At 49.3% G+C, this 27,645-nt stretch overlaps 10 protein-coding genes across 10 annotated transcripts; 3 read left to right on the top strand and 7 right to left on the bottom strand.

Annotated features, from left to right (window-relative positions):
- Window positions 1-206: 206 nt before the first annotated feature.
- Window positions 207-1,970, bottom strand: LTR64_001348 (uncharacterized protein; the record flags this gene model as incomplete). The annotated part of the gene is made up of 1 exon (XM_064895729.1): window positions 207-1,970. One exon carries the CDS (start codon window positions 1,968-1,970, stop codon window positions 207-209), a length of 1,764 nt encoding a protein of 587 aa, XP_064758416.1.
- Window positions 1,971-2,703: 733 nt separating this feature from the next.
- LTR64_001347 (uncharacterized protein) lies at window positions 2,704-3,488 on the bottom strand (the record flags this gene model as incomplete). The annotated part of the gene is made up of 2 exons (XM_064895728.1): window positions 2,704-3,360; window positions 3,417-3,488. The coding sequence occupies 2 exons, from the start codon at window positions 3,486-3,488 to the stop codon at window positions 2,704-2,706; spliced, it is 729 nt and encodes a 242-aa protein (XP_064758415.1).
- A 621-nt stretch (window positions 3,489-4,109) lies between these two features.
- LTR64_001346 (uncharacterized protein) lies at window positions 4,110-5,427 on the top strand (the record flags this gene model as incomplete). Its single annotated transcript, XM_064895727.1, has 2 exons — window positions 4,110-4,140; window positions 4,289-5,427. 2 exons carry the CDS (start codon window positions 4,110-4,112, stop codon window positions 5,425-5,427), a joined length of 1,170 nt encoding a protein of 389 aa, XP_064758414.1.
- Window positions 5,428-5,866: 439 nt separating this feature from the next.
- SHM2 (Serine hydroxymethyltransferase, cytosolic) lies at window positions 5,867-7,452 on the bottom strand (the record flags this gene model as incomplete). Its single annotated transcript, XM_064895726.1, has 4 exons — window positions 5,867-6,830; window positions 6,882-7,246; window positions 7,295-7,345; window positions 7,399-7,452. 4 exons carry the CDS (start codon window positions 7,450-7,452, stop codon window positions 5,867-5,869), a joined length of 1,434 nt encoding a protein of 477 aa, XP_064758413.1.
- A 719-nt stretch (window positions 7,453-8,171) lies between these two features.
- On the bottom strand, window positions 8,172-11,312 carry LTR64_001344 (uncharacterized protein; the record flags this gene model as incomplete). Its single annotated transcript, XM_064895725.1, has 1 exon — window positions 8,172-11,312. One exon carries the CDS (start codon window positions 11,310-11,312, stop codon window positions 8,172-8,174), a length of 3,141 nt encoding a protein of 1,046 aa, XP_064758412.1.
- Window positions 11,313-11,626: 314 nt separating this feature from the next.
- On the top strand, window positions 11,627-13,045 carry PEX2 (peroxisome assembly protein (Peroxin-2); the record flags this gene model as incomplete). Its single annotated transcript, XM_064895724.1, has 2 exons — window positions 11,627-12,728; window positions 12,759-13,045. The coding sequence occupies 2 exons, from the start codon at window positions 11,627-11,629 to the stop codon at window positions 13,043-13,045; spliced, it is 1,389 nt and encodes a 462-aa protein (XP_064758411.1).
- Window positions 13,046-14,597: 1,552 nt separating this feature from the next.
- Window positions 14,598-19,007, bottom strand: LTR64_001342 (uncharacterized protein; the record flags this gene model as incomplete). The annotated part of the gene is made up of 2 exons (XM_064895723.1): window positions 14,598-16,872; window positions 16,969-19,007. 2 exons carry the CDS (start codon window positions 19,005-19,007, stop codon window positions 14,598-14,600), a joined length of 4,314 nt encoding a protein of 1,437 aa, XP_064758410.1.
- Window positions 19,008-19,509: 502 nt separating this feature from the next.
- LTR64_001341 (uncharacterized protein) lies at window positions 19,510-20,298 on the top strand (the record flags this gene model as incomplete). Its single annotated transcript, XM_064895722.1, has 1 exon — window positions 19,510-20,298. One exon carries the CDS (start codon window positions 19,510-19,512, stop codon window positions 20,296-20,298), a length of 789 nt encoding a protein of 262 aa, XP_064758409.1.
- Window positions 20,299-20,384: 86 nt separating this feature from the next.
- Window positions 20,385-23,725, bottom strand: LTR64_001340 (uncharacterized protein; the record flags this gene model as incomplete). The annotated part of the gene is made up of 6 exons (XM_064895721.1): window positions 20,385-21,015; window positions 21,139-21,319; window positions 21,368-23,186; window positions 23,268-23,402; window positions 23,449-23,611; window positions 23,658-23,725. 6 exons carry the CDS (start codon window positions 23,723-23,725, stop codon window positions 20,385-20,387), a joined length of 2,997 nt encoding a protein of 998 aa, XP_064758408.1.
- Window positions 23,726-24,178: 453 nt separating this feature from the next.
- Window positions 24,179-27,152, bottom strand: RAD54 (DNA-dependent ATPase protein rad54; the record flags this gene model as incomplete). The annotated part of the gene is made up of 2 exons (XM_064895720.1): window positions 24,179-26,580; window positions 26,906-27,152. 2 exons carry the CDS (start codon window positions 27,150-27,152, stop codon window positions 24,179-24,181), a joined length of 2,649 nt encoding a protein of 882 aa, XP_064758407.1.
- Between the last annotated feature and the right edge of the window lie 493 nt (window positions 27,153-27,645).

The raw sequence follows: 27,645 nt of genomic DNA, 5'->3' as shown, positions 1-27,645 counted from the left end.
TGTGCTTTCACTATGCCGTGACATATTCTACAAGTACAGTATAGCATATATGTTCTGACCAGTACAAACCGTACAAGCACTAGAGCTTACGACTCAGTCCATCCTGCTCATGCCGACACGACTTATCACTCTTCTGCTATGCTACCACCACACCTGCCTATCCACCCAGTACAACTACTCAGACCCTAATCACTGCTCACGCCAGCTCATTGCAAAAAGCTATTGATAACCGTAACCACAGTCGTATACACACACGCCCCAACTCCCAAAACAACAAACAACAAATCCCCCGCCCTAGTCCACTTTTTATCCGCCACACCCCAGTAATGCAACAGCGGCGGGTAGATATACACCAACGGCACACAAGCAACACTGCCAATCAACGCCACAAAGCGATCGAGGTCACTCGCGCCCAAAATCCCAATCCCGCCACAGAAGACAGCAAGAAGAGCACGGAAGGCATTCTTTTTCCACTTCGTAGCCGTGCTTTTCGAGCCAGGCGTGGCCTTTCTGAACATCCTGTTTTCGAGGATACGGATGGCGGGGAAGAGTTGGACAGGGTTGCCGACGAGGACCGCGACGCTGTAGAGGAATTGCACTGCGTTGACGAGTTTGGAACTCTGGGGGAAATTGTTGATGACTTCGATTTTGGTGTCGATGCCGAAGGTGGCGTAGCAGAGAGCGCCGACGCTGGTGAAGATGATGGTGATTAGGAGCATGACGATGCCGAGGAGAGGCTCGAAACGGGCGGGGTTACGCATAGAGGATTGGATGGGGAGGATGAGACCGATGCCTTCGAAGGTGAAGATGCAGGAGCCGATGGTTAGGGTGTAGTGGGATGGGTTGAAGAGGACGACGGATTCGTGGATGCCTTGTTGGGCGAGGGTGCCGATGTCGTACCAGTAAATGTAGACGAGGCCGATGAGGATGAAGACGTCGGCGAGGAGAGCTGCAGGCCCGAGTTTGCTGATGTTGCGGATGAAGGAAAGTGGGATGATGACTAGGAGTTGGAGAGCGATGAGGACGTTGGTGTGGATGGGAGATTCTGATTGTTTGGAGATGGCGCTGGCGAAGGAGTAAAGATTCTGCGCAACGAAGACGATACCCGCGCAGACGAAGCCGAGCTGAGAAAGAGTGATTGAGCCAAGGATGATGCCACGCATCTTCGAGCCGCCGACGGCTTCACCGATCTCACCGTAGCCTCCTCCGCCAATCTGCCGACGGCATTGCAGAAGCAGGTGAAAAGCCAGCATGCTAATTAGAGAAACAGCGACGAGAGCCATGCTGCTGAAGACAATACCGCCGTTGTTGAAGGCTTTGGGCAGAAACATGATACCAGTGCCAATGAAGGCTTTCAGAAGAGTAAAGAAGGTTTTGGTCGTACCTGCGTCACCTTGTGCAGCTCCCCTCTTGCTTCTGCGAGTAGTGGTGGCACGACGAAGAAGCGGTCGACGTTCATCAGGTTGCTGGTTCTGCTCTTCTTCTTCCTCTTCGTCACTCTCGATAGCTTCATCATCTGTATCGGCCAGATCTTCACCAGCGAAGTCACCATATAAGCTCAGGAACTCCACAAAATTTCGTGTAACTGGTATACGCGCTGCCAGAATCGGTGCTTTCTGGCGTTGGATGAAGTCTCGACGAAACCCACCTGGCAAACGCTGCTCAGTAGCAGTAAGTTGCTCCTCATCTCCTGTCGTTGATGTTTTGGCCCGCGGATGTGAAAATGTTGCCGCCCGTTTGGCAAGTTTCGCTCTTTGATCTATCCTGAATAGCTCCCGATGAATGTCGCCACCTTGTAGCTTCAGTGATGACTCTTCTTGAGTCTCTGTCAAGTCTGGTGCTGAAGCAGATGCATTTTGCCTCGTATCGTCACGTAGTCCATCAAATTGAGCAGTGTAGCCAGTGGGAAGGTGTTCTGAGACTACCCTGGCACTTTGAATGTCATCCTGTGAACCTGGTGTATCCGTCATGGTGGTTGACTGATCGAGGCCAGAATCCCAAGATATTGTCTACTGTTCCCTTCGCTTAAATCCTTTTTGATAAAGATCTAGTCTTTTCTGCTTATTATATAACAGAAACGACGGTCTGGATTGTTAAACGCCGATTTTTATTCTGTTTGCTTTTATTGACCCTGTAAACACCGATGCATGCTAAACACTCAAAGACAACAGTATGTCACGAGATGATCTAGAGAATGTCAAAAGGTAGTAAGATGTAATGTGTGACAAGAGAGACTGATTGATATTCTAGAAATCGTAAGAAGCAGAACTGAGGCCAGCTGAGGACGATGTCGCAAGCAAAGCTGTGATTGGCGCACAGGGAATTTTTACGTTTGGCGAGGACGTTCCAGCCAATCGTTTGAGCAGGGTTGCTACTGCTCATACTGATCACCTGACGGCTGAATTGCACGAAGTGCAAGGGCGCGTATCACAAGGACATCTGCGAAGGACATGGAGCACAGGACCACACCGTACACTGGTTCTTTTATCTTGCGTCTGTGGGGGTATAAATATTCAAACCGATGCCTACACTGGCCAGGTGAAAACGAAAATCATTTCATCGAGACGATGGTACGAACTGCCTGGCAACACCTTATCTCCCGTTCAGTCTCGAGGAAGACAATAGGGAAGCCCATCCCAGAGCGACAAGGTTCGCTACAAGATCACTTGCTGACTCTCATGGTTTTTATTCCCGCGTGTCGTGTCAAGGCAACAAGGAGAGAGCCTGGGTTGCCAAACGATCAGCACCAAAGATATCCTTGCGATCGACCTTCCAGAAGCGAACGGCCATGTTTAACATGGTTTCGATGTAGGTTAGCAGATTGTGTACTTCCTTCATGGTCTCCAAATTCTTGATGTTGTCGAGTCTGCCCATACGTTGCCAACCATTGTGCTCCCACTCCCATACCCATTTGTCAAGGCTTTGTTTCACATAATCGTTGTTGGTCATGATCAGAACCTCTTTCCACCTAGGATCAAGCTTTGTGTGACGCATCGAAATGAGCTCGCTGAGGGCGGTACGAACAGCCTCGAGAATAGCTCTGTTAGCTGTCTGCACCATATAAGGCTGAAGAGCGAAGTTCATGTTGTGAGGACAGTCGTCTCGACCGAAGTAGATTCCTGCCCCAGCTCGACCAGTAGGATCAGTCCTGCTGTTAGGAATTGCAACACCATGGACTTGAACAACAATTGTATTCATCCGTGGACGAAACGAAGAACCAGGATAAGGGAAGTTGAAAAGTCTAGCGTAGCCCCATCTCGGACTGTACTTGACGAGTTTCTCTGGTGGAAAGGTAGCTCGGCCATAGCGTTTGGAAAATTCAGGGTTGAACGACCTCCGTATTTTGCGCCGCTGGGAATTCTGCTGCTCGGTTCAGTATTGGCTTCCTGTGCTGGGATTCTCAATGTTAAACGTACCTGATAGGAGGGATAAATAGATGCCATCTGTGGCGTCGAATGCGGAAGACCAGCCTGCTGGATTAGAGGCATATGAGTCAGTGGTTGAGACTGCAAGGGCGTCAGAGTCAACGGAGTGAGCATAACCGTGTTTTTGTAGAACCAAGATTGGTAGCGTAAAAGTAAGAACACCTCTTCTTGGAAGACATTTGTTTGCTTCAGAAAGGAGAATCGGCATCATGGTTGAGGAAAGGCATCTTGGTTAGGTAGGTCATCGGATCAGTGATAAGGTATAGCGGGTGAAGGCAGGAAAACACGGAATGGAACAAAGCGTGACGGTCAGAGTGAAGGGTTTCTTATTTGCGATCAGCTGAATTTGCGACGGGTCAATATGTGCTTATCAGGCAGGCACGACTCATCCTGATCAGGTAGTGACTGCTGTCGACATGTGCGACTGGGTTTCTTGAAACATAAAGCATTTCATCACTATACAGGAATATCAAGGTCGATGTAATACGATGTAGAAGACAGCGTTCGTGGTATTATGAGAACATTGGTGCCGTAGGATTAGTGGTCAAGTGCATGAATTGACTCGAATACTAGGGACCGAGTGCCCTGCTCGGTGTTTGCTCTGTTTGCTCACTTGCGGACTGGCGCTGCGAAAGTTCCCAATAATGAAGAGCATCAGTCTCGAGTGGTAGCATAAACGGCACAATGATATTACGGCAGCTTGTCGTACGGCATGGTATGTACCATAACTCATTGGAAAAGTCTCAAAATTGATTGTGAAGCAGGCCGAACAGCGATACCAAGGTCGACGAAACAGGAGTGGAGGAGATTCTACGCAAACACGATCAATATAGACAGTCGCGTACACAGACCTTCTACTACAGACCACCAAGCAATACGATCGATACCAGGCCATCCTGATGAACCATCATCTCTTCTCGATGCTGTTGGCCACAAAAGTACTCCAAACACGGCTGGGATTGAGGAGAGTGTAGGCGAAGCAGCTGAGAAACTCAATTCTCTCCATGGCCAGGTACTGTCCATGCAAGCAGCACAGCACGATGGCGCCATTCCCGTTGACAAGTCGCCGCAATACCTTGGACAGGACGCGCTGCCTCCAGCTCCATACCCTAGTCTCGCAGCGATGAATTCCGCTCTAGCAGCTCAGGAAGAAGCCACGGCTCATGGTACAGAAATGCTAGGTGTCTACCATCCCAGCACCATCATTGAAGATCCTCCCATGCCCTCCACCGTTACCCTCGAAATGCTCCTCGCAAACCAGTGCCACCTCGGCCATGCCACCCAGCTGTGGCACCCTGGAAACAGCTCCTACATCTTTGGCATCCGCAACGGCATCCACATCATTAGCCTCGAGATAACCCTCTCCTACCTCCGTCGCGCCGCTCGCGTCGTCCAAGAAGTCGCCCGCCGAGGTGGCATCATCCTCTTCGTCGGCACAAAGAAGAACACCAAAGACGTGGTCGTCACCTCCGCCCTGCGCGCCGAAGCATACCACATTTTCTCCCGCTGGATCCCCGGCAGCCTGACCAACGGCCAGCAAATCCTCGACAGAGCCAACATCAAAGTAGTCAACGGCCAAGACGAAGAGCTAAGTCAATACGCCGAAGCACTAGAGAACGAGAACCGCAGCGTTCTAAGACCAGACCTCGTCATCGTCCTCAATCCAGTCGAAAACGAGGTCTGCCTGCACGAGTGCGGCATCTACAATATACCCACCATTGGCATCGTCGACACCAACGTCAACCCCGCCTGGGTGACATACCCCATACCAGGAAACGACGACTCGCCGCGTTCAGTGGCCCTGATCAGTGGCGTCCTTTCAAAAGCTGCGCAGGAAGGTCAGAGACTGAGAAAAGAGGCGGCTCAACAGGGCAAGTTGACATATCCGGCACAGAGAGCCAAGGACTTTTTGCAACAACTTAGTTTGATAGCGGGTATCAAGGACGTGCAGGGTGGGCGACAGGGTGGACGCAGTAGAGGCGAGAAAGATAAAGACGACTGATCAAAACATGTATGTTGGTAAAAAGAGTTATGTACAGAGAGGCAATTGTAAGATATCCCATGCTTTCCTCGAGGTGTCTGGGAGATTCGATCGCGAGTATCGACAGACCCTGGATGTAGCATTTATATTGTGCAACCCTGCATCGCGTAGATTCTAATTCTTCGACCTGAAGCTACCGGTGTAGCTCACACGATATTCAAATTTTGTCTCAAGCAAAGACACATCTATATGTTGAAAGATCTGCCTGAGCTACCTTTAGGACGCAAGTCGAAGGTAAACTTTTGACTCAGGCGCCTGTACACCATTGCACCTGTCTGAGTAACGCCTGCCCACTGATATGTCATAGTCCTATAATGTTCAATCACCTCATGTTGAATCTTCATACCACATTATAAAAATCTTCATCAAACCTGTACTGTTTTCGTGCTGCACAATTCACTTACACTGGGAGAGGGAACGAGCTAGCCCACGAAGCAATCTCCTTTCTCAACTCCAGTATCTCAGGTACACTCTCGCTGGCAACCTTGGCCTTGAAGTCCTTCAGCTTGTTCGCCTCCTTAGGCAACTCACTCTGAACCTTCTTGCACAAGTCGATGCTCTGCACGATGTAGCGCGCTACCCTCTTAAAATCGTCCTCGGAAAAGCCACGAGATGTCATAGCTGGAGCGCCGATTCGGATACCGCATGGCGTTAGGGCTGACTTATCGCCTGGGATGGAGTTCTTGTTGCAGGCGATGTTGATTTGTTCCAGGACGGCTTCGACACGAGCACCATCTAGGGATTGTGGACGGAGGTCGAGAAGGACCATGTGGGAGTCTGTTCCGTCGGCTACGAGCTTGATGTTCAGTTTCTTGAATTCGTTTTCGAGGGATTTGGCGTTCTTGATGACCTGCTCTTGATATTGCTTGAATTCGGAGGTGTCTGCTTGCTTGAGGGCGACGGCTAGGGCGGTGATAGTGTGGTTGTGGGGACCACCTTGGTGGCCAGGGAAGACGGAGAAGTTAATGGGGCCTTCGAGGTCGTAGAGGATCTCCTTGCCGGTTTTGGCGTCAGTGCTGCGTACACCTTTGCGGAAGAAGATCATGGCGCCTCGGGGGCCACGGAGGGACTTGTGGGTTGTAGTTGTGACGATGTCAGCGTGCTCGAATGGAGACGGGATTACGCCGGCAGCGATCAGACCGGAGATATGGGCCATGTCGACCACGAGGTAAGCACCGACCTTGTCTGCGATCTGGCGCATACGAGCGTAGTCGATCAGGCGGCAGTATGCACTGGTTCCTGCCACGAGCACCTTGGGTCTATACATCATAGCATTCTCTTCCAATCTGTCGTAGTCGATGATGCCGGTTTCGAGGTTGACTCGATATGGAAAGGTCTCGAAGTAGGTAGAAACAGCGGAGATCCTAGAGCATCTGGTTAGCCATGATACACGTCTGAGTCCTTTCTCTACTCACTTTTTCTGTGGTGTCTGGTAACCGTGAGACAAGTGACCTCCATGAGGCAGGTCGAGACCCATCAATCGGTCGTGCGGCCTCATGATAGCTTGGTAGACCTGTAAGTTGGCTGGGCTGCCAGAAAGACACTGAACATTGACACCCCATTTCTCGGAGTCCAGGCTGAATGCTTTCAATGCTCTCGCCTGGCATAGCAGCTCAATGGCGTCAATGTGCTGGTTGCCACCGTAATATCTTGCTCCTGGATATCCTTCAGAGTACTTATTCGACATGGGTGAACCAAGCGCATCGAAGACGGCTCGAGAGGTAAAGTTCTCAGAGGCAATGAGCACAATCGACTCTCGTTGTCGCTGAATTTCCTTTTTCTGTAGTCCGCTTAGTATATGGTCTCATTGAGTCTGGGGTATTCATACCATGATTTCAGCGACCTCCGGGTCAAGCTCAGGTAAGTGCTTCTCCATGAGCTGGTCAGATATTAGCACGTCTGTTCTCAGCTTTCTCGGACCGAGTCACATACATCCTTGTGGCTCTCAGGAAGAGCATATGTCTTGCTTGTGTCGATAGAACCCATGTTTGTTGTAGATCTGCTTTGCAATATCTGAAGCACAATTCTCAAAGCAATTCAATATAGAGAAATGTCAATCTTTGAGCAGAGGCAAGGATAAATTCGGTGCTTTTGTGTCTGGAAAGTTTCGCAACATTTTTGGTAACCCCGCGTCAACCTTCCGCAGGCGTGCTTGGCCGAGCTCGGAGCTTTCCAGGACGCGTTGTACCAATCGAGTATATATGTCCATTCTGTCCGTTTCTACACCAGATCTGGAACCTTCACCCTTGTGCCTGAAAGTGTTGTGAGCACGAAAGCATATGATGTTTGTAGAGCATACTGAGTCTTTCGAAGATTGAAGGAATGAGGTGTCAGAGAAAATATTTGACCAGGGCTAGAATGTATCTGGCCTATCAGAGTAATGGTGCAATGACAACAATGCACGATCGGACCCAAATGTGTGCTGTGGAACGAGATCTCAGGATACCCGCAGGCACAAGCTTTTTGAAGCAATAGAGACGGCTTGTCGGTGGTCATGAGATTAGTTCAAAATGGTTTCTAAAGCTGTAGGTAGTATTGGAAGGAGGGCACGACCTCTTGTCCTTGCCTTTGTGCTCACGCAGGAGAAGGTCCCATCCTATATCGAACTCCGGCCAAACTCACAAGTTGTTACTGTTGGATGTCTCATACCCACCGCTGTTCCTGGATCTTGAACCTAGCTAATGCTTCAAGTACAGCACCGTCGATCAAAGAAGACCCAGGTTGGTAAATCCTTTGACCACATCTTGATCTATCCTTTCCGTGATCCACTGCTGCTGAAACGCCTCCTGCCCACCACAGTTCTGTATTGCATGTTTCAGTCTCTCTGCCACAAATTCTCTGGTATTGATAACATAGACTACCTCCCAATTTGTCATGTGTCTCTTACGAACATCCTCTGGGCTATCTGTCTCTGGCCAGTTCGGAAGCATCCCTCCTGGCTGGGCCGGCGAGTACAGATAATCGCCACGATTCTCTTCTGCGGTCCCTTCAGCTAGCTCGGTTAGCGTATCTGTATAGATACTGAAAAGCGATTGCAGAGAGGCTAGCAGAGGCATTGGAGCTGGATCAACAGAAAGAAGAGACGTAAGTGCCAAGACTTGCACTTTACGTCTTAGGGTGTCTGGCGTGCTGTCGTACTGATGGAACCACTCTGTTAATAGCCATGATAATATCCCATCTCCGGTATTCTCTGGATTATGAATTGAACCAAGCACAGACAGGAACAACGATGGATCTGCAAGGATAATATGGCTGAGAAGGGTGAATAGTGACGTCTCTCCTATTCCAATGATTTCTGGTGGCCTTCGATCGGGCCGTGGATTCTGATGGTAAATATAGGCTTCATGCAAACTTGCGATTAGCGAGCGCAGGTAGTCTGTGTGTGCCATGCTGGTCAAAATGTGCTGCAGGGCATTTTGCTGTGTTTCGTTGGTGTAATATCCCGGAACAGATAGTGTTTGGACAAGAGTTTGTATTATACGTGGCGACATGCTTGCATCGCGCGCTCTCGAGGAGTTGAGCATTGGCAGCATTGATTTCTGTGAAACAAGAAGTGGTGTTAACACTTGAGGATCAAGAATGGTGGCGGGCGAGAGAACGACATATGACTCTAAAATTTCAAAGCACTGGCGTAAGTGATCCGAACCAAGTTCAAGCAAAGGCAGAAGGTCAATGGACAAGGCCAGCAGCTCAGTGGGAGGATTCTCTGTAGGTGTCTGTGCTATGAGTGCTGACCACAACTCAAGCGCTTCTTCCAGTAAGTACACGCTGGCTTCTGATTCGGGCTGTACCGAGTCGTGAATCAAAGGATAGATAGGTCGATGATAAGATGTCCCTTTCTGACGCAGGCTATTGATTATGGCTGTGATCATGGTCAAGATGGCCTGCTTCATCAGATGCTCCTCGCCACTTTCTGCCCACAACGATGGCAGTATCGACATAATGCCTCCTGCATATGGTTCGACTTGATCTTCGAGCTTGGTGACAGCGACTCGAACTGTTTCTAGCAAGGCCATCTTTGTCTCTGATAGCTCAGTCTCCTGGATCAAGCGCATAATATTTTCAAGAATAGTGGTTGCGTACGGCTGGAAATCCTGAACTGAGAACTCAAAAGGCTCCAAGACTAATTTTAGCTGGCGCGCAGCAGTGACACGAACCACATGATCGTTCAATTTGTCTGTAGGGTTGAGAAGGTAAGCAAATATTTGGTAAACAGCCACTCGATCTAGACGTTCAGGCTGTATGGGCACCCATTGACCTAGTACCATAGCAGTACGTCGTCTCAGTAGATTGTAATTCGGCTGGTCCATCTGCACTTCTGGCACAAGTGTGTTGCGGATGAAGCTATTGAAGTCAAGCACATCCTCTACACACGCGGCGGCAGTTCCAATGGCAGAGTACAGGCTGTCTTTCAAGAGGACCTCATGGTTGTCCACGTTTGCATACTGTTGGAATACCTGGAGTAGCCGTGGAACGAGCAATTCTTTGAAGTGTATGACAAGATCGAGAAATAGCTTTTCTGAGCAGGATCGTATGGAGAACTCCCATGCATCTGCGATCTCTTCCTCGCGTTTCTCCCATTCGTCGGGTTCTTCTTCCCAGTCTCGAAGATCGGATGGTCGTAAGACGAAATATTGCGTTACTAGAATTTCCATAAGCTGTAAGACAAAATCGTTGGTGAAGACTTGAGACCTAATCTGATCAACAGCTTGCTTTCTATCCTCCTTATCGTCAGGATACTGGTATTTGAAGGTGTGCACTGGATTAAAGACCATCTTGATACACGACCGGAAGAGTAACAACGCTTTCAAGGCCATCTTCTCAATAGGTAGTTGCTCATCACTGGAATCACCGTTGCTGTGCACGGACCAGTCGAAATTGGGATTCAATGCTTCCTTTGCATTGTTGCCATTCACGAGGGTCCAAGAACGTCTAAGAATGTCCATGCAACCAAGCAGTACGAAGGAGGCTGGATGTTGCTTGGACATGTCAAGCCAGAGCTTGTTGATTTGGAAGAGGTGTTTAACCAACAGTATATTAGACAGATCTGTATTCCATGACGACAGGAAATAATCACTATGTTCCTGTAGTACTTGCCAGAGCTGCTTGACGGAACCTTCACGATGCGGGTGCTCAAAGCCAAAAACCAACAATCTCCTCAAGGTCTTCAATGCGGCATGACTATTCAGCATAGTAGAGCTGTCAGGAATAGACCTCCACTTCTCCACCAGACCAAAGTAGAGCTGACCAAGCACATGCAGCAGTTCCGAAGCCACTGACTGTAAACTCTTTCTCGTCCTTATTAATGCTCCTGTGGCAAGTTCTTTGATAATCTGGAGTACGATATTCAGGGTGTTGCGGACATAGATTGGACTTGCACTCTGATCTCCAGTATTTCGTAAATGCTGTATCAAGATAGAAATAACGTCTGGCCAATCGTGAGGGAATTCAATCCGGACAATCTTAGCGAGCATAAGAGCATTCTGGAGGGCTAATGTAGGTTTGGGCTCCTGAACACCAATTTCAATGCCCTTCAGCCTTATCTTTTGTTTCTCCTGTTTCTGAATTGCATGATGAGAAGTCTTCCTCCAGTGTCTGTCTATGCCGTTCTTGAGCTGGATTATGGCTTGAAAGCGAACTCCTTCGTCGAGGCTAAAATCGGAGTAGACCTCTTGCAGCAGAGAGTAGTATCCCGGTGTCTTCTCCCAGTTGGTGAGCTGCTTGGCTGAAACTTGAAGAGATTGCTGTGTTGCCTGGGAGCCAGCAGTCTTCACTAAGGTCTGATAGATGTCCTGGACAGAAAGAGGTACCGTCTCACCTTCAGCCTCTATCGCGAACGAAGGCATGTTCAGAAGTTATCATTTCAACTTCCTTGATTTCGAGTCTGCACGTCAATCAGAACCCTCAATTGTTGCATATTCCTGGAGGGCTCGTACCACAGGTCAGACTGTATTGTTTTCTAGATGCCTCAGGGCAAATTTCGCGACGCGTTCACCGTTAAGCGGATGTGAAGCAAGTGAAAGTTACCGCTATCTACCCGTAAGATGGGTCTCACTTCAGCTACTTGTTTTGTGCCGCCTGCCTCGGCATGTGATTGTGATTAATCTGTTTCCTGCTTCTACTTCCATTTCGTTACCATTCACTCAACAATGGTATCGTGATGTCCTCTGGAGGCAGTTTTGCCGCAGCTCAACAACGTATACAAGCTCGGCAAGAAGCACGTCGGCAGGAAGCGACAGCAGCGCATCAAGTGCAACAGAGGCTCGCCAACGACTCAGCCCTCGGCCGTCTTCCGTTTCCTCTCAATCGCACTGCCGAACCTCTTACCTCGTTATGGACCGTTCTTGTTGACAGTCGAGGCACTCAACCTACTGTTCGGGTTGGTCAGGTGGATGCTGAACTCCTCGACGAAGAGCTCCTTACTCTACTCAAGTCACAGATCGCCGATGCGCTCAAATACTTCAATCCCCATTTACAAGATGACTATGCGCACGAAACCTTACTCGTGTTGAGGGCGATATTGTTCAAGTTGAGCATATGGGACAATGACGCCTCTTATGGTGCCTCGTTGCAGGGTTTACGCTATACAGACGCCCGCAAGATAACGTCTACTGGTACACTTGCTAAACCTTCGCGAGCGCAGAAGAGTCTTCATGGTCTCATAACAGTGCTAGGTCGGTATGCTTGGGACAAATACAACGACTATTTGGTCGAGGCTGAGTCCTCATACACCGGACCAAGCCCTCTTGTCCAGCGCTTGAGCCGCATATCCTCTCAACTCAGCACAATCCACAATATTGCAGCATTCACCTCCTTCCTCGTCTTCCTCATCAACGGCCGTTACCGAACTCTTGTAGATCGTCTACTACGATTACGTCTAGTCACGCCAAATAGCCAGACACACCGAGAAGTTAGCTTTGAGTACCTCAATCGCCAACTAGTTTGGCACGCTTTCACCGAATTCCTCCTTTTCCTGCTTCCCCTCGTCGGCATAACGCGCTGGCGACGCATGTTGTCGCGCGCCTGGCGGAAATTTAAGACATCAGTCACATCTGATCCGGATAGCCCTCATGATCACGCGGAAAAGGAGAAGCACGGCCCGCTTGCCTTCCTACCAGAGCGCACCTGTGCCATCTGCTACGCTGAGCAGAATCCTGGCACAACCTCCGAAGCAGAAGTCCTGGGCGCTAATGTTGGCGCAGGTGGTGGCATTATCGGCAGTGTGCAGACAGATATTGTGAATCCTTACGAGACGATGCCCTGTGCGTGTATTTATTGCTACGTATGCTTAGCCACTAAGATCGAAGGCGAAGAAGGATCTGGCTGGTCTTGTCTGAGATGTGGTGAGACTGTGACCAGATGTCGGCCTTGGAGAGGAGATGTGCTCATTGAGCCTGCGAAGAATAAAGACGGAGCAGGAAGAAAGACAGTAGGTTTTGCTGAAGAAGATGTGAGTGATGGACGTGACGATGAAGCTGAGGAAACTTCACATGACGCTGACGGCGTCCAAGAAGCTGATACAAATGATGCTCTGGAGTCGGAATTAGGCACAAGCCAGTGGCAAGAGGTAGCCAGATGATCAAATTACGATACCCTTTGAAGCAACAAACATTGCCTATGAGCCCCTTGCACGATCTGCACGTTTTGATCATGTGTTTCCCCAGCTTGTTTCCGGGATAGACGCCACAGCACAATGAGGTGCCCGTTATACCTCCTCATACCTGCATCCTCAAAGTCCCCTTCATAACTTCGACCGCCTGTCCCTTCAACTCAACGCTTTCAACCCCATCCCCAGCCTTATTCAACCCCACCTCCACAAATATCTTGCCCGCTCGCCCCATCTCCACCCCCTGATCAATTTCAAAACTATAATTCTTCCCTGCACCACCACGCTTCAACGCCAAGTACGCAGTCAACGCCGCACTGGCCGCCCCAGTAGCCGGATCCTCAAGTTCAATCACAATGACCCGCTGCGCGATCCTTACAACCCTGTCGTCTTGTTCCGGACGTACATAGTAAAACACATTCCCTAGTAATCCCTCCTGCTGCCAACCTTCATCCAAGTCCTCATATCGCAGGATATCATCTTTCGTGACTTTGACTTGATCCAGTAACTTTTGATTTGCGCTTAGATCTACAAGTGCGAAGTTCATACCCTTGACGATACTCACTAATGGCACTGTACTTCCCTCACCCATACTAGTATCTCTCCACTTCGAACCCTCCTGAACCTCCACAACTCTGTCCCACCCCACGCCCCTCCCATGAACCCGCACATCGAACGGAATCCTCGCACCTGCCAACCCCCTCCCCCTCTCATACCGACACTTCACATCCCCAGCTTTCAATCTAATCACAATCTCCTCTCTTCGCGGTTCTAAATTCTCGAAAACCCACACTGCGGTCCCGATGGTCGGGTGTCCAGCGAACGGGTGCTCGGATTTCGGGGTGAAGATTTGTGCTTCGTAGATTCCATCATCATTGGAGGAGTCTTTGTGGTGCAAGAAGACTGTCTCGCTATAATTGAATTCTACAGCGATTTGTTGTTTTTGGGCTTGGGAGAGGGAAGGGGAAGAGGGAAGGTGGACGAGGCCGAGTTGGTTACCAGTGAAGGGGGTTATGGTGAAGACGTCGAGGGTGTTGTAGTTTAGGATGAGGGGTGCCATTTTCTTCTTTATGCTCTGAGATCAAGGGACTAAGATCGGACAGTGTGTACATGTGTATGTGTTGAGGTGTTTGGAATTTCTATGCTGTGTGAGTCATCAAATAACGTAGTCATTCGAGCGTCGATAGAGGTCAAGGCATATACATAATGCCACGAATTTATATGCTCGGATGGTGCATGATAATCTTTACGTGACCGTGACCTTGCGACGAGAAGACATCATGACCAGTCCTTGCTTGGAAGGGCTTTGTGCTTCGTATATGCATGCAACTATTGATAAAGAGGAACATCGCCAATCGCTTGATGCATACACTCGCTTAACATCATGTTGAACAGCTTGGCAGGTCACGAGAGGACCATTGGTATCATACAATGGGTATCATATCGTCTCAAAAGCTATGTAATCGAATGCTACGGATACGTAATGTACGTGAAGCACGTGCGAGTGAAATAGCAATTGTACTAATCATCCATCATCACTATCCTCATCACTCTCGTCTTCATCATGTCTCTGGTTCAATGCGTCAGCAAGAGATCTTCTTTTGTTCTTTCGCATATTGTCCTTCTGTGTTTCTGTCATGCTTCGCTGACTGCCAGGTATGAACCTGCTGGTGAAGGAGTTGACTGCAGTCCAGAACGCGTTCTGTGATAGCCCGTTGGTATTGTTTGGAGCAGCGTTGTCTTCGTCCGAGGATGAAGAACCAGAATTGTCTGGGTCACTGCTACTCTCAGAGTTCGACGGAGTATCCTGACCTTGCTTCGAGTTGTCCTTGGTTGTTCCATCGACCTCATGTTTGGACCCTTCAGACTGTTCCCTAGCAGATCTGAAAGAGTTTGGACTCTTGAGTTCATCATCAGCACCTTCAGACTCGTCCTCCTCTGTATCTTCTTCAGAGCTGTCGGACTCCGCCTGCTTTGATTGTGACGAAAGAGGTCGATGCCGAATACTTGTATCTGGACTAGGTCGCTCAGCAATGCTATCAGGAACACGGGATCTGACAGAACGTCCACCTATAGTTCGCTGACTAGACTGAGCTTGGGTGTCTGCAAATACCTGGGAGAGACTCGGCTGATTGCCTTGAGGCTTGACACCTTGAAATGGATTCCGAGATTTGACAGGAGTTGATTGATTTGACTTTTGTACTATGAGTTCTTGGGTGTCTTTATCGGCACTTTGCTGGGGTCGATTAGGAGGAGATGGAGGTGGCATCATCTTTGCCGTAAATCTAGGCTTGCTTTTTTGTGAGAGTCTTGCACTCGACGGCCGCGGCTGAGGAGACGACTCCTGGACCTCTATAAGGTCTGAACCATCGTCCGATTGTTCATCGTCTTCCTGGTTGGCTGGCGATGCTTCTTCAGCATCTGTGTCTGACTGCTCCGATTGACGAGAACCTTGATTTGCTTCGTCTTCTGGACTGGAGTCCTCGTTTCTGGCATCACCCTCATCCTTGGTATCCTCATCATTAACATCCTCTTCTGACTCATCTGATTCCACAATACGCTCCGCAGACTTATACCGATCGTTCGGTTGCGATCTAGCCGAGCTCGACCGGTCTCCAATCCTTGCTTTTGACTTGAAGGTTTTCTTGTGGCCAGATAGACGTTGTTCCATCTTGCTTGGTGTTCTCGGTGCCTTGGTGACAGACTTAGGGATACGACCGCTATGGGGAACTTTCACGTACGTACTGCCAACCAGTTTTGTCGTACTAAGTCTCCATCTGTTCGCACATTGTTGTGCAGTCCTGCCATTACCAAGTTTTGTGCTGATGGCCTGCCAAGGGATAACTAGATCTGTATCGTCGGTAGTCGTGTTCTTAGAAACCGCAAAAGCTTCTACTTCATTCTCCAGTTGCTGCATCTCGTCATCAGTCCATTCGCCTGAGCGCATTTCATGGCCATAATTTAGTCTGTGCCGCCAACGCTGGCTTACATCATCCGCAGTCCGACCCATCATCCTGCCTATCTCAACCCACTTTGGTCCGAATTGTGCGACAAGCTGTCGAAGCTCTTTATTGTCGTCCTCTGTCCAGCTTCCTCGTTCAACGTTCTGAAAACGGCGTTCACGAAAGCGAAGCAGAGACCGACGATTGCGATGTGGTAGCTGATCATAGTATTGTCTCATGAACTCATCTTTATTGATGAAGTTGTAGCGCCAACTAGTTGTGCCTCGATGACAAGATACTTCCATCATTTCATTAAACTCATGGTGAGACAAACCATGCTCCTCACAGAATGAGTCTCGCCAAGAGAGCAGAATATGAACTTCCTCGTCACTCATCCTTCCTGTTTCACCTATTTTCGCCAGCTCTTTGAAGTTGTACTCTGAGTTAGGTGGACGGCGGGTGTTTTTTCGATCTTTGCTGAATGCCTCAGAGGCAGAATCATCGCTGCTGACCGCAACAGAATTGTTGTTGACGCTAGACTCGCTGCGAATGGTGGCACTCTTTTTCTTGTTTGATGACAAGCTTGCGGTCCGTCGAGCTACGGTTGTTGCTTTGTGACGAACATTTGGTCCTGTATTAGGCTCGTGGTCAGTGTCATCATTCTCTTCATCCAAGGTTTGCTGTAATTCCTCGATAGACTTGCTATCTTTGTTGGCAGCGGATGCACTCACAGCCGACAGACCCTTGTCCTTCACTTTCCGTTTAGGCTTAGGTGACGAGGTGGCAGTTGCCTTTGCTGTATTTGACTTAGCCGCCTTTCGATCTGCTTTCTCGTTCTCGAAAGCCTCTCTAGTCATGCTATAAAATTGACAATTCCTGCCTCCTTTTGCACAGTGATTACATCTAGGCTTTGCGTTGTCACACCGCGACGATTTACACCAACATCTGAAACACCTTCGCTGATCAGCAGCTTCTTTGCCCTTTTGTGTTAAGGTTGGGCTAGGCCGTCTCTTTTCCGGTTGCTGGGCAGATGCAGTAGGGTGTCTGGTAGCAGCAGGTAGAAACTTATGTTTCTTAGGAGGAGGAGGATGAGGCACATTGATAGTCAATTCCTTCCGACTTGACGTGCCTGCATTTGTATGATTCGACCCAGTCTCAGAGCGCTCAACATGGCTGTCGAACGACGATTGACGCCGCGACAAGGCATTGTTGAGGTTTCCAACAAGCCGTTTCTTTTTGGTGCTAAGTCTTCGTGTCTTATCTTCTGCCTCTGAAGCCTCAGCGTCGGATTGCACAGATGATTCCGAATCCGTGTTTCCATCCTGCAAACCACCCTCGTGTGCTGTGCTATTACTACAAGAGGATGAAGTGCGGATATTACGTTCTTTAGGTTGAGCCACGGAGATAGTCGAGCCGGCCTTGCTTTGCAAACTTTGTTGGTTTACCGCGGAGGATGGTTGGTTCTGCAATCTTGTACTGGCTTCTGCTGGTGACGAGTGGTTCGTGTCGGATTCTTGATTAGCATTGGACAAATTGTTGCCCGGCAATGGTGTGGTTTCCGATCTTGGGCGTTTGCTTGGTCTATCTGAATTCGACCCCGAAGCCGTTGATGACGACGTATGCCTTTTTCTTTTGACGCCGTTGATGGCCTTGGATGACGCCGAGGTAGTATTGTACAGCTTGGTTACGGAAGATGACCTATCAGTGGCAGAAGATGAATTAGGCATATCAGGAATAGTGGAGTTTATAGGAGAGGCATCGTCCTCCATCTCCGGTGAATCCTGCTTCGATGCATCCTGGCTGGACTCCTCTTGTGAGGCACGATTCGTCGCTACTGAGGAAACAGTGGTGTCTCTTGTTTTTTCGGAGTGTGTCTCTTGTTTACCAGAATCTGTCTCAGTCTCAGACTCGGCATCGGTAACTTCACCGGCAAGCTCAACGGTGCTAACGGGCACATCACGCGATGGATCTGATCTGATACTCTCGTCTTTGGAAGGCGAGTGCTCAACCTCTTTGCTGCCATTTGCGACCAGCGAAGTGGTCGAGGTGCCATTGGTGCCGTTATTGGCCACAAGCTGGCCACCCGCACTTGTTTGATTTGAGGCAGCAGCTCTTTCTTCAGGGGTGTGGACGTTTTTAAGATGTGCTTTGAGCTTGTCTTTTCGTGACAAAGTCTTCTGACAGATGTGACAAGTCAGAGATTGGCTATGCACCCGAGCATGACGCTGGGCATTTTCAAGGTCGGCGAAAGTTCGTGTGCAATTATGCTCCGCCCGAAGAGGACATGGATGTCTGTTGCTGGACAATTTCTGGGGTTGCTTTCTTGATACAGGGGCAGGTTGAGACGTAATTTCAACACTTGGACTCTCGGACACCACTGGTATTGAAGAGGCCACATCAGAAATGACTTGCGGTTTGACTGCAGGATGAGGTATGTCTTTAACGAGAGCTTCATTCTGATTGTCTGCGGGCTTTTTCTGAGCTGCTCTATAATTTACGCTGAGGGGTGGGCTTGATTTGCGTTTGCGTGAAGGAACAGGTGTTGCTGCATCCGTCTCGGATTCACTAGCGACGCTCATTGCATACTCACCAAACATCTCCGGCTCCTTGTCGCGCAATGTTTGCTGGCGGAGTTCATTGAGAGCTGGATTTATCACGGAGAAGCCCTTTGGTTGAGCATCTTTACCAAGAGACCTCGTGCTCCGGGTGGTAGCAGTATCTTCACTAGCTGTAGTAGCATTTTCGCTGAACGATCCTCTTGAGCTAGACTTTCTTCCACGTCGCCTGCGTTTCTTCTGATTCGATCCTACCGCAGGACTCCCCTCCGCATTGTTGGGTTGTGGTCGCTTGCTCGGTACTGTATTCGGTCGCGACTTTGGTGGTAGCATCGAGTTGGGTTTTGTGGCTGGAGGAGGTCGGCTCACCAGAGGAGTACTCAAGTGAGAGCTGTCTTGTTGCGAGGTAACAGCTCTATCCTTGGAAAGCTTTGCCATCTTGTGGACTGGTCAAGTTTCAAGTTGGTGAGGAAAGTCGCTGCCGGTCCAGACAGCAATTGCTATCTACGCGCACAATCTGGCAGGTGCGTCTGAGCATGATCGCGTGGTAGTCACCAGTCTGAATGACCAGTATCGTCGAAGACAGAGGCTCTGATCATGTAACACAGCACTGCGACTGGGAACTATTCATGGCCGACGCGACGAGCACGAGTACTTCCAGTCGGTGTTTGCGAAATTGTGGAGGCAGCGACGTCGCTAATCGATAACCACTTCTACAACGATTAAGCATAGGAACCTTCCTTTACTGCTCACTAACTAATTGTGCTTTAGGCTGCGCTTGCCCTGAGCCACCCCCAAAATACTGGGTCAGGTCACGACTGCCTCACTTTGACCTTCACCTCATATATTTCCAGTACATGGTCAACAAGTCTCTCACTCACATCCTTATACACACAATACTCTGACCCATAGTGGTCAGTATTGATCTCACTCATCCACAATGGTCCTCCTAACCACCACCCCTCTAATCCTCGAAACCATTTCCACCCTCCCTCCCAACTCAACTTTCCACTCCCAGTACCCGTCGTCCCCATCCACCCCATCCACACCAGCCAACTCAATTTCCCACAATGCACTCATCACTCTCTCAAAACACAGCGGCAAGACTCTAAACACCCTCCTCCGCGGAACAAGCATCTACAAACCTCCGCCAGAGCCGAAACCCGAACCATCAGAGGAATACAAGGCTCTAATGGAAAGATTGCGCGTCGAGCAGGAACGAAAGGAATACAATCTGCTTATTAAACAGCGCGAGGAACAATCACAGCAGGCTCTGTCAGGGAAGATCGGTGTCGAGGACGAAGATGGTTCAGACGATATTTCGCCTTCACTCGTGCTGAATATGTCTCTCAGTGTGGCCATGTGCGCGTGGGTCGCGTGGCATGTCACGAGATGGTGGCCAAATGATGGCATCAGGGTACTAGTGGCTTTGGGGACTGCACTGGTTGTGGGCATTGCGGAAGTTGCTGTTTACGCTGCGTATTTGAGGAAGGTGGAGGAAAGCCGGCGGAAGGAACGGCGCAAAAGAGAGAAGAAAGAAGTCATTGGCGAGTATACCGACGAAGGTGATGCTGTTGATGCATGGGGATCACGAGGCGGAAAGGTTTCCACAGACGACACCGAAGTTGAGCAAAGTGAGATCTGGGGTCGAGGTGTGCATGGAGGCATGAGAAGAAGAGTTAGGGAGAAATGGGAAAGAGAGCAGGAGGCTCTGGTCAGCAAAGAGTGATGCTTGCTGCTGTTGCGACTAAGCTACATCGAGTTCCCGAACACCCTAGCTCCTTGTTACCTTCCAGCTTGATCATCCAGGTGAGTTCAAGGCCCCTTTTTCAATGCACTTCCGCCAAATCCAGTCCCAGCGCCTCCTTGTCCTCCAGGCCTTTCCTCTTTCTTGTCCTTGTCCTTGCTTGTACTCCTAATCCCAAACTTGCCAATCAAGCTGTGCCGACTCTTGTGAGCTGGCCTGTATATATCATTATTTCCCGCTGCCGGAACTGTGTCAGGTCGTCTCTCAATTCTAGTGCCAACTGGTCGTTGTGAGCTGTTGTTAGGTGCCTGCCTCAACCCGAAGCCTGCACCTGTGCCCACCATTCCTCGCTCCATGCTCAAGCGACTTCCCGGTCGGCCAATGTCAACACTCTGCCGACCACTGTTACCACTCATCCTACCTTGCTGACCATCTGTATCTGCTGATTGAGTTGGAGCCCTGGTTCGTCTTTCTATTTTGGGCATACTCTCGAACTCGTCGTCGTCATCATCTCCGCCTCGCAGCAGTCTCTCATTCCTTTTTCTGGCTTTCTCTTGTGTGCCTCGGAACTTGTCTAGCAGTTCAGGCCATCTGACCTCTCCCGTGGTATTGATGTTTCCTGGTCCAGGCTCGCGTCGGCCTGCCAAGCGTCCTACCGTACTTGTCGATGATCCGGGTATGCTAGACCCGGCAGCAACACTGCTCGCGGAAAAGACGTTAGCCATCAAAACTTCAACGTGGTCGCGCTCGTAAGTAGGCACTCAATACCAATGCCACGATTTGCGAAAAGGGGTGAGGTAGGGCTTTTGTAGAAGTACATACGAAGTTCTAGCCGATGTTGGCTGTGTTGGAGGCACATGTAGGAGTGCGATCGCATTCACGCTGTTGAGTCTGTTCTTCAATGCTGCAAATGCCGACGACTGCGGAAGGAGCATCAAAAGACCATAGAGACATTTGTAGAGGTAAGGGTATTTCTCTGGCTCAAGAAGCTGAATACGAAGAACTTGCTCAGATCAGTAAATACTTCAAGCATCACATGGTTCGGACTCACATGTGAAGACTGGGCTTTCGAGCAGCTGTACTAATTTGTCAATTTGTATCAGCATGTTCACAGTCATTTCCAGATCAGCGAAGATCTGGAGAAGATTGTACGCTTGCTCGTAAGCCTGCGCGAGCAAGCATAACGAGAATGTTGCCACTGCATTGTGCGACCACGCCTTGAACAACGCCACGAAAAATGCCTGTCCATCTTTGTTGTCAATGTTTCGAAGCCTTTTTCGTAGCTCCGCGAGCTCAGGTGCGGTGATAAGATTGTTGTTCAAATTCTGGACCATGATGCTCGAGAACTCAATGTCTTCGTCTTTCTCGATGCAATCTGCAAAGGTTCGATAAATTCGTTCTGGCTTGAGATTGATGCATAGTTGCCGAATAATCAGGTTGCCTCTAATTTCGAGCAGTTTACGATCTGTTGAGAAAAGCTGCAGCAATGCTATCATGAATGATGAAAAATAGTTGTCCTCACTGTGCTTCGAGAGCTGAGACAATAGCTGCAGGTCCTGTATAACAACTGCTTCGGCCGCATCTGACAGCGTTTTTAGCAGCACAGGGAAAGTGCCGTCGTGCAGAGCTAGCACTTTCTCCGGTGCCTTCTTGTGTAGGAGGCGGAGCCAGTTGATAGCAGCAACTCGCGTCTCTTCTCTCTCGTGAAGGAGCTGCAGCTGCAACACTCTCACCGCCTCGGCGTAATCTAGCTCGTGCTTGAATTCGATGGACTGTGTTTCTTCAGCCTCGGGTGACCTCTCTTCACTTTTAGGCTGCTCTGTGTTCTCGGATGGCGCTATTTGTGCTATGTCCTGATCAGTAATCGAAGCAATTGACTTCTGATGTCCGTGGCCAGTTGTGCCGGTCGTCGCCACCTCCTTCGTGTTCTCTGGAGGAGTTTCAATATGTTTGTTCTGGTCTTCGTAAGCCATCACATAGTCTATCAGGGCTCGGTTGACGCTTCCGGCTTGTGTGGAGAACGCTTCTGATTGAGAGGCTAAGGCAGGCAATACCTGTCCCAATAACCTAGGAATAAACGTCAAGATATCGTCAGAGGCAACTTCGAAGAAAGTCTCAATCCATCTCAGAGCCACAATCCCAATTTCCTCTTCTTTCTGCTTCGGCAATCCCTCTATTCGCAGGAGTGACGAAGACTCGTCATTGGACGAAGGATCAACGAACTTGAGAAGAATATCGAGGATTGCAGCATGATCAATCTCCACGTCTTGGCCAGGGATCCAGTCCCCGTTGGATTCTCCGTCACTATCAGAAATTGACTCGACAGCGTTGTCATCAACGGCACTACCGTCTGAAGATGTAGCTTGAGTTTGGCTTGCAGAATCCCTTCTCACTCGAGCAAATTGACGACTTCTCCGGCTCTCCGCAACGTCTCTTTTGATCTTAGCAATTTTGACAATCTCTGCGAGTAGACGTTCTAGGAGTCCTTGGGTTGCAATGTTCACATCCCTGTTCTGGTCGCCAAGGAATTTGAAGAGACCTCCAAGGAAGGATGGCAGATAGTGAACAAGCTCTAAGTCGGGTATTGTATCGAGGAGAGATAGCCAAGCCACAAGGAATTGCCTTGTGAAAGGATTGAGAACGTGGATGCGCTCTTCGAGAAGCGGCACGAATCTAGCGAGCGAGAAGGCCGGCGTTATATCGTCACTCGATTGTTGTGAGGACCGGTCGTTGTCCACCTTCTCTTGCCTTTGTTCATCGTAGTTGAGTATTGATACATAATGAGCGGCCGATTCAGAAACGATGTCCTTGATTAAACGGTCCAGTAACTCAGCACCATTCTTTACTGAGAGTTCAGAATCGGCGGACAGCTATCCCTGTCAGCTAGGCCAGAGATGTCAGAGCATGAGCATTACCTTGCATAGAGCGTCAAATATTAGATTAAAATATACCAAGACTTCGCCTTTAGCCACCTTGGAAATGTTGTACATGGCCTCACACGCATAGTACCTGACCCGTGCATCTTGATCTGTGAAGCACGCGAGTACCGGCGGTACGATTTCGTTCAGATATCTGGCAACCTCGTCCTAATCGCCGTAAGCTTTGCCAATGTTGACATGGAGGCTCACGAACCGAACCAAGTGCTATAGAGGCTGCGGCGAGGCCGATGAGGCCGCCATTGCGTGCATACGGCTGGTGAACAGCATAGGCATATTCATGGCACAACTGATCGACAATTTTTCGTATTCTCTCATGGTCCTTTGTTGCGAGTGATTCTCGGATCAGCTTTTCTAGTCTATTCGAGTTAGCGATTGTCTACAAAAATTGTGCAGGTCGATTACTCGAGAGCCCCCTGTTTCCGCTTGTCGTAGAGCTTATCTGTTAGCAAGCGTTGGACGTTGGCGTCCATGATGCAGAGGTAGACACGAAATCATCGATATCAGTATGTTGGCAAACAGTCGATAGTATTGAGTATCTAAGATATGTGACCAATGTTATGTTGGCCGGGTAGATCTGGTGTTACAATAATGGAATCAAGTACTGGTAGTAATGGGGTCGATCAAACATGACCATGGACAAAAACAATGCGTTTCAAGTTGAGTGGTTCATGTCTGCCTCATCGGGCAAGGTCGCTTGTCGGCGCTCCTGCAACACAACAAACAGGGTTCATGGATACGACAAGCCTACCAAACTTGGTGTGCGGCGAGTACAGAAAGCGCAATAGTAGGTCACGAGGCACCCAGACTTGTGTTCTAAGTTGTATTATGTGAGGGTTTGTACCAAACTCGCTGTATTTGCTGCGGTGAAAGCATGTCTAAGCTATCTATGTTCATGATCTCATCGAGCTCGGGTCACAAGAAAATCAGTGGCTGATATACTGGAATACAGCAGTAACAGCGTTCTCCGATGCCTCTTGCCGCAATAACAAGTCCTGGATCTTACCAAGTGGCCCTGCATCCCCACTATTCACAAAATGGTTCCAGCTACTGGTATCACCATAAAGCATTGCTGGTGCCTTGGTGGTCTGTGTACCGTCCGAATTGCAACGCTTGCACTTGAAGGTGTCATGAGTATCACTCTTTGTGGTCGGCTTGAACTGGAAGAGCTCACGTAACGACTCGAGAGTGAAATGCCGCTCAACGTCTTCTGCCGAGTCCACAACTGTTGAAGACAAAGCCTGCTTGTGTGATTGTCGCTGAAATATCTTCTCCTCGATGGTGCCAGTGCCCATGAACCGGTATACGAAACAGTCCTTCTTCTGTCCGTCACGCCAGACTCGGGCCAGAGCTTGCTGATCAGCAGCTGGATTCCAATCAGGATCGAACAGAATCAGTCTGTTAGCACCTATAAGGTTGATACCACAACCACCAGCTTTACTGCTGAGCAAGAAGATGAATTCGTCGCCATTGGGATCATTGAACCTGTCAACGAGTTTCTGCCGCTTGTTCACATTCATGGTACCATCCAGACGTAGGCAGCCGTAGCTTCGAGCTCGACACATCTTTTCGAAGACATCAAGAGTTTGAGTGTAGTTACTGATGAGCACAATTTTGTCGTTGGTATCCTGTCGGATCCGTGCCAGCATCCGTTCGAGGACCATGAACTTGCCCGAATACCAAGGGTTCACATCTCGATCACGCCCACGAGACTCTTTGGGAACGTAATCATCAGGCCAGCAATGTTCGCTGCCTGGTAGATCTGTCGCCAGATCAAGCAGATCTGGATGATTGCACAATTTCTTCAGAATGCCGATGGCTTTCAGAGGTTGACTGCCTTTACCACGTAGAAGACTCTTGATATCGGGGCTTTGGATGAAGTGATTGTACAGAGCCATTTGGAATGGAGCTAGCTCGCAGAAGACGACATGCTCGTATTTTACAGGCAAGTACTTTGACAGAATGTCGTTTGTCCGGCGAATGATGAACTTTTTAACCAAACTGCTGAGTTCTGCATTTGCTGCTTGTCCCTTTTGTTTGTCGGTATCCGAGCCGGCCGCATCTCGACCTCGGAGAATTGGTATTTCGAATTTCTTTCTGAAATCGGCTTTGGTCCCTAGATAGCCAGGGTTTGCAAAATCCAACAATGAGTAGTATTCTGTCAAGTCGTTCTGAATAGGTGTTCCGGACAAGATGACTCTTCGATCGACCTTGAGGCCTGTCAGAGCCATATATGTGTTGCTGTCTGCATTCTTAAGTCGGTGACCTTCGTCACAGAGCATTAGACCAATCTGTACGTCTTTGAGCTCTTCGATATTGAGTCGCAGTGACTCATACGACACGATGAGTACAGGCCGAGTTACCTGCCTACCAGACGCCATTGCCCACTGGCGTAGTTGAGCTGTAAGCTCTTCCTTGGACGCTTTGCCGTCAATAGCAAATGGTGTTGGTGCTCCTGCTCCGAGCCACTTGGTAAGCTCGTTCGCCCAATTCTTGACCAAACTAGCTGGACAAGCAATGACACATTTCTGAATTGTGGACTTGCCAGCCTGTGAAGACTGCTTGAGTAGAGTCCACATCAGAGCAATGCACTGTAACGTCTTGCCGAGACCCATCTCATCTGCCATAATGCAACCCTTAGCATTCTCGTCGATCATTCCAGTCGTACAGCGGTACAAAAACTTAACGCCTTCAACTTGATGTGGTCTTAGGACTTTGGCCAGACGAGGATCAATCACTACTGGTACTTTCGGTTGCTCTCCTTCGACTTGTTTCTTGATACCCAGGATCTCCGCCAGACTCTTGTGCATTATAGGAACGTCCAACTTTGGCTTTTCTTGCTCTTTCAGTTTTCCTTCCTCCTTCGTAGGATCGGGCCTTTCATCGATGGTAGGGTCGTAGAGGACAATGGCGAACTCACCACTTGGGTCGTGAAGAGGTTTGTTGACAAAGCCATTGCCACGGCGCATGCCCAAGCTAGGAGCAGGCCGTGAGGCGTCCCAACCGCCTTCATTCTTGTTGATCAATGGTACAGCGAATCGTGCTCGGAAGATTGTGTCTCGATCTTTCACCTGGAAAACCGGGAACTTCTTGACAAGCACAACGCCTCCTTCTGTGTAGCCAGTATCCTTGTCATCGCCAGCCACAGCATCCTCGGAATAGTTGACCTTTCTTCTCTTCCTCGCTGGCTCGCCATTTGACTTGCGGGCGTTCTGTGAACCTGGGCATTTGAACGGCTTGCTCAATCGGTCTAGAGCTGTTACTGAGCTAGCGGTCAATCGACCAGATCGTGCGTTTGGTGGTAGATTCTCTTTGTTGCTATCGATCTCTATGATCTTGGTACGTATCCTATCAAGTCAGTTTCAGGCAAAGAAGAAGGTAGCAAATGCAAGCCTTACATGCTGGGCACCAACGAGTGTAAGTGTAGCAGGTACACGAATTGCAGACCACCAAAAAAGAGGAATCGGTATTGAGTAGCCAGCAAGGATCACTCAGACATACTGCCAGTTGAGGAAGTTCCAGCCCAGAAGTGTGGCGGAAAGTACATGAAATACTCAACGCGCCCAGGCACGCGTTCTGAGGCGACGCGTTTGCACGTGACTATACCCTTCTCAACGTATCTTCTTGCTACGTATAGAAGCTCTCTTACTTACTTAACGCCGTGCTTGCTATATCAGAGATGTCCGCTGACTTCTGGGCCTCGTATGGCTCCGGTGCTTTAGGAATATGTATAGGCAATCGCTTGGATATTCTAAAGACCGAGTTGCAGGCAGGAAATCGAATCTTCACCTCCCCAGCAGTACATGTGCAAGACAATGTGCTGAAACGATTCACTACACTCTTTCGGGGTGCCGCAGCTCCTGTGCTCGGGTATGGAGCTTTAAACTCAGTGCTGTTCATGACTTTCAACAGGTCGCTGAAGTTCATGGACCCTTCAATCTTTGATCCAACCAAGCTTGCAGGAGTTGATCTTGGAAATATCTGGCTTGCTGGTGCTATTGGTGGGCTTGCATGCTGGGTAGTATCCGCACCGACCGAGCTTATCAAGTGCCGAACGCAATTGAACATTGATGGCCATAGCTCGTCTTATGCAACAACAATGCACGTGCTTAGGCAGAGTGGGATTCGAGGTTTATACCTAGGAGGCACTATCACAAGCATGCGTGATTCATTCGGATATGCTTGGTATTTCTGGTCGTACGAACTTTCCAAGCGAATGTTGTTATCAAGACAAATTGATCCTTTCCATGATCCAACCGCTTTTGATGTTCTGATTGCAGGTGGAATAGCTGGGGTCGTAACATGGGCAAGTGTATTCCCTCTGGACGTCATAAAGACTAGAGTGCAGACTCAATCCCAGCTAGTGGATGAAGCTACTGCAATACTACATGCT

The sequence above is a fragment of the Lithohypha guttulata genome (assembly GCF_036872675.1).
Source record: "Lithohypha guttulata strain CCFEE 5908 chromosome Unknown scaffold_1, whole genome shotgun sequence".
Lineage (NCBI taxonomy): Eukaryota > Fungi > Ascomycota > Eurotiomycetes > Chaetothyriales > Trichomeriaceae > Lithohypha > Lithohypha guttulata.
The sequence above is the reverse complement of the archived record's forward strand: the minus strand, read 5'-3'. Positions and strand labels throughout refer to the sequence as shown.